This window comes from Mastomys coucha, unplaced genomic scaffold (genome assembly GCF_008632895.1).
Source record: "Mastomys coucha isolate ucsf_1 unplaced genomic scaffold, UCSF_Mcou_1 pScaffold17, whole genome shotgun sequence".
Classification (NCBI taxonomy): Eukaryota; Metazoa; Chordata; class Mammalia; order Rodentia; family Muridae; genus Mastomys; species Mastomys coucha.
Window position 1 is genome coordinate 9,164,486 of NW_022196899.1, and position 6,000 is coordinate 9,170,485.

Consider the following 6,000-nt stretch of genomic DNA (forward strand, 5'->3'; position numbering starts at 1 on the left):
AGTTGACAACAACCTCAAGTATAAACTAACCATCATTTTTAAAACTCCGACTTCCTCCCTGAAAGCTTTTATGAAATATTTGATGGATATATTCATTATATTTCTTTCAGAAAAAGAATTCACAGTTTGAGGGTATAGTCCCTCATGGCAGGAACATGAGATAACTTGTCATCCTTCATGAGGAGTCAGAGAGCACATGGTGAAGCATACTAATGTTCAGCTAAAATTCTTTTTATTTAATCCAAGACCCAAGCCATAGAATGCTAATGTCTTGATTTATATTGTATTCTCCAACCTCACCTCAATCTAGAAATTTCTTCAATGTCATATCCAGAGATTTATATCTTGGGTGAGTCTTGACTCTGTCAATATTATAATTAGTAGTAGCAATTACAGGAGAATAGTCAAATGTGTGAAATAGTAAGAGAAGTAGGACAGTGAGCTGGATAATCAGACCAAAACTAGTAACAATGACGGGCAACAAAATAACATGCATCTCTGCACATCCCAGTGAAACAGCTATATATCTGGAATTTTCAGAAAACCATTAAGAACATTTAATCAATAGTCCTGATTTGAAACACATTTTAAACTTAGCTTTTAGATACTGGCAAGTAAATGCACACTGGAAGCTTTATTTTTATTTAGGTTATCTATGACATTCTTAAGCAAAGCAGGTCATTGAAATTCTTAAGTGATGGTATAGAAGCTGAAGGATTTCACCTCACACAGGCAGATCGCACACTTACATTGAAGTCTGACATCATTGGGCTAAAATTGAATAATCAGTTCAATTAATGGCTATAAGTTCTGTGCTTCTCTCAGTGTTATTAGATGGGAAACACTGGTCTAATTAAGGAAGTATATTCTGTGTCATTATTAAATTTCACAATTTCCCTCTGTGTCTGTTGGATTATCAATAACACAAATGTACAAAAAAACAAAAACAAAAAACAAAAACAAAACAAAACAAAAAAAAAAAACAAATAAAAGAAACTCATTAGTTTACCTGAAGGTATACATAAGAATACCTGGGGTGGTGAGATGGCTCAGCGGGTAAGAGCACTGACTACTCTTCCTAAGGTCCTGAGTTCAAATCCCAGCAACCACATGGTAGCTCACAACAACCCGTAATGAGCTCTGACACCCTCTTCTGGTGTGTCAGAAGACAGCTACAGTGTACTTATGTATAACAATAAATAAATCTTTTTTTTAAAAAAGAATACCTAAAATTCACAAAAGGAAAAGACTGCATAAATATACCCCTCTAAACCCTTAACTAGTGTTTGAACCTGCTTGTTTCTTGGTGGCTACATAGGGGAATTGCTAGGGATCGTGCTTTTGACATCCTCCTCTGTACTGTGACGTCATCATCGTCTGTGTCAGTAGTTCATTCAGGCTCTGTCCACAAGGTGTTGAGATTTATTTCTAACAGGTCATGTTTGGGTGCATGCGAAAGAGAATGGAAGCAAACTAATACCGTGCTCGGTCGAATTCTCATGCAGTCATTTATTTCCATCACCAACCTGAATACATACAAATAGTAGTAATTCGGGGAATAATCAAGTTTCCTCTCATTTCATTATAATGATTCCTATATTAAATATTTGTAGGGGTGAGGAAGACATTCCAGCCAGTGAAGTACTCACCTTGCAACTGAGAATGCAAGTTCAATCCCTCAAACCGATACTAACACAGTCAGGCCTAGGAGCACACTTGTAATCTCAGGAACTACAGCTTAGTTTGCTCATTGAATTTTCTGCCAATGATGGAATTTGTTATTAAGAAAAGAAAAAGGAAAAGGAAAAAAAGAAAAAATGAAACCACTGGCTCCTGAGAAGGAACATCTGTGGTTGTCCTCTGGCTTCCATGCATTTAAACATGAAATTCCATTATTCACTTAAAATATTTCACTATTTGCCTAATTTAGTTGATATTTGTATAAGAAATTTATAATAAAAATACATACCTGTCAACAAACACTTCTTGGCATCCACAATAGTGTCTGGGTTTGGTGTCTGTAATATAACTGTCTCCTGAGAGACTCTGCCAGTGTCTGACAAATACAGATGCAGATGCTGGCAGCCAACCATTGGACTGAGCACAGGGACCCCAATGGGGAAGTTAGGAAAAGGACTGAAGGAGCTGAAGGGGTTTGCAACCCCATAGGAAGAACAACAATATCAACCAACCAGGCTCCTCAGAACTCCCAGGGACTAAACCACCACCCAAAGAGTACACGTAGAGGGACCCCTGGCTCCATCTGCATACGTAGCAAAGAATGGCCTTCTGGGACATCAGTGGGAGAAGAGGCCCTTGGTCCTGTGAAGCCTTGATTCCTCAGTGTAGAAGAATGGCGGGGAGGTGATGTGGGAGTGAGTGAATGGGAGGGGGAGCACCTTCATAGAACCAGTGGAAAGAAGAGGGAAATAGGGAGCTTGTGGAAGGGAAACCGGGAAGGGGGATAACATTTGAAATGTAAATACATAAAATATCCAATATAAAGAATAGATATCTCACTCAAATCTCCTTGAGGGTTAATTCAGGAGTACCGAAAAACTGACGTTTCATAAAGAATGCACGGATATGTAAAATTAGAAAATTACCTTAAAGTGGGTCTGTACCATTTCTTGATGAGAAGAATGAGCTGCAGAGGCCTTTAAAGTAGGTTTCTGGAGATGTCACAACCAAGCAGCTTTGGGAGATGTGTTCTCTCAGAGGTACAAGAAACACCATGATTTGGGGGGAGGGGAGAATCCTAATCTGTGGCATGATGTCACCTCTCCTCACAAGGTTTCACCCCTAAAAGTGATTGAGTATGGCGCCTCCTCTCCTTTCTTACTACAGAGATTTCCTCTGTAAATAAAATACTCAGATAATATCCAACCAAATTTACTATAGATTGTTCTACTATTACAACTAAAACTAGATATCTTAAAACTTCTAGGGATGACTTGCCACTCTATAAATAAACTAACTGGATACAGAATATACCTAAAAATTTGACTCTCACTCTTACAGAGATAATGTCATTAAAAGTTGCATTCCCAGACTGAAGCTTTGACTTTATTTAGCTGCCCAATCCAACTAGAACATGAATATATATATATATATATATATATATATATATATATGTGTACATATATATATATATATATATATATATATATATATATATATATATAATTCTACTGTTATAAAACACATTCCATCAAAGGAAGTACAATATTTTATCATATTCATGTAAAAATCAATGTTTGATTGCATATCAAAGTATTATATGAAAATAACATTCTTATATTTTACAGGCTTGAATCAAAGGAGCCTTTCCTGTCTGTTGGGTAAGTCTACATCTAAATACTTTAATTATGAATATTTAAATTTAAATTAAACTAGATGTTATAAATGATATTTCTAGTCATCTAGCATCATATTTAAAACAACAGCCTCACTTCCTGAAAGAAAATCCTACCTTTTTTCATAACTATTTTACTGAAATACTCCTGAAGCTGTTTTGTGACTTCATGTATTCAGCTAACTATCCGTATGGAGCCCTTGGTCTCCTATAACGTTGTTCACGTTATGATAACTATTCTCCTTTTCATCCAGGAAAAGAGAGGCTCACATTGGTTTTGGAAACCCCTTGAGGCCACAGATTTGCCTTTAAATAGATTTTACTCAGTATTTTCCTTCTCCTTCTGAGGTTGTCCATCTACTCTTCATAACTATACTTTCATATATGCTGTGCTTTCTTTTCTCTACTGTGCCCTATTCCTCTAAATCTCTCACACTCATAGCTTCTGTCACTAACAGAAGGCCTAAGCTAGATCAAGCTAAGGTATTACTTGCCTCTGGTGAGGTATTGTGTTAGTGATGCTGCATGTCCCAATAATAATATAATGTTGGTAATCAGAAGCATATAATATTCCTAGGCTGTTAGAATTAAGAGTAAGCCATATTGTATCTTTTCTGGTATGTTGATTAATCATTTCTAATGTATGCAAATATTCTATTAAGGAGCTTATGATGTTCAGCATTATGGTAGATGTATTAGAAAGTAGAAAACTGTCGTCCTGTCATAATTGATTTAGATAAATGGCATAGGCTGCAGCTACTGTTCTCATGCTTAGCTACCAGACCCGTGTATACACTGGGAAATACTCAGATCAGATTTTTAAAAGAATCACTTCGTTCACTGTTCTAGAGTAATTTCTATTATCCACTGAACATCTTGCTTCCCAATGTTCTTCTACTCATCAAAGCTCGTCAGTGAGTCTTTCACCTCTTGAAAATCAAAATGATTGTTAGGGAAGGTGAAAAAATGGAGTAGGTGGATTTTATTGGAGAATTTCATGTAAAATGAAAGATCAACTTGGTCTGATGATAAAAAAAAAATCATTGCAGAATATTGGTGTCCTGCTTGGATCATCATCCCCATTGTTAAATTCTCTAACCACAAAGCAGTCTTATTGGAGCACATACATGTCTGCCCTCAAGTCAAGAGTGTGGAAATAGCTTTGCTTCATGCCTCACTTAATAATTTTTCTTTATAGCCTTTTCAGTTCTCATTACTCTTAGATTTATCCATTTCTATTGTACAAGGAGATCCCACGTAATCTTTGTTTTAAGCTTATCAAGAATTTAGTGTTCAGTATTTCTTCAAGGAGACTAAATTCCCCATAAGCCCATAGTATAACTCAGCAAATGCTTCATGTGAGAATATTGGCATGGTGTGAACTCTGTCTTTCTGTTTTCTGCATAGGTCTTAAAAGTTAAATGTTTCTTCTGTTGGTATTTTTATTTATAGATACATATCTCAATTTTTCTACAAGATAATAGTATTGTACTAAAGGATGCATGTATGTCTCTTCTGATTCACTTTAACATGAATCTCCTGAACACGAGGAACTTACAAACCCAACAGACACTAGAAGGTCTGGAAAACATGTTCAGACTTATTAACTAATGCATAGTCACAAAATTAAACAAATAAATACGGGTCTAGAGTTGATCAATTAGTTGACACATAAGTATGCAATATTGAATTTGCCCCACATGTGTTTAATTTGTTTTTAATAAAATCCAAGTAAATTATATTAGCCAAAAATCATTCCAAATATTACATATTTTAGTCTATCACTTATCAATATATAAAAACATTTATCAATATGTGTTCACAGAAGTATCCTTGACTCTCTTAGTCTCATCTAGTTCCTACTGGGTGCATTCATTTAGACAATTTCTTAAACTCTCATGTGTCAGGTTCCTATATGCAAACTGGAGGTTATACAACATATTTGGATTAAGCAGTTAATAGTATTTTTGGCACATGGGAATAGTTCACAAATCTCAGCTTTTCTTAAAGTTCTTCAGGATACATCACAAGTTCTCTAAAAAATAATCAAGTATCATTGTCATAGCAAAGTACATAACATTATATATATATGACTATACATGTATATATATTTATATGTGTGTGTGCATGTGTGTGTGATATTTAAATTTTTAACAGTTCTTTGAATCACATGTAGAAACCCAAAGATCTAAAAGAAATACATATGCAAATATATGCTCACATAAGATGCATAAATAATATAAATTCATAACATTAAGCATTTGTAGATATTAATTTATTAAAGCATATTAACATTATTGCTCATCTCTCTTTCTTTACAAGGTTAAATGGCTGATTTTTAATCATCAGTATATTAAATTTTAGAAAAATTAATTAAACTTGCCTTTCAAATACTTCTCTTTATAAGACATTTAACAAATAATGATTATGGAGAAGAAACTTAGAGGAAACCAGAATCAAGTTTGCTTTTGGAGCAGTGAGACTAGAGTGACTGTCCCCAGTCTAAGTCAAAATTTACTTAAGCACAGTCTTGACTTTAGAAATATTCCAGCTTTTTTCTAACTAAACATGAATATGAGAGTGAAAATTCTGTATTGGTATCTTAACTGTGAGGTTCACAAGGTAGGGAGAGAATGGTTTTTCCG

At 34.8% G+C, this 6,000-nt stretch overlaps 1 protein-coding gene across 7 annotated transcripts in view; it reads left to right on the top strand.

Annotated features, from left to right (window-relative positions):
- Ralyl (RALY RNA binding protein like) overlaps window positions 1-6,000 on the top strand; it is a 673,831-nt gene that overhangs the window by 553,888 nt on the left and 113,943 nt on the right. For all 7 annotated transcript variants that reach the window (XM_031376347.1, XM_031376350.1, XM_031376349.1 and 4 more), the window contains one exon: window positions 3,309-3,341. In XM_031376347.1, the coding sequence (XP_031232207.1) occupies window positions 3,309-3,341 (33 nt within the window). The remainder of the gene's footprint in view (window positions 1-3,308; window positions 3,342-6,000) is intronic.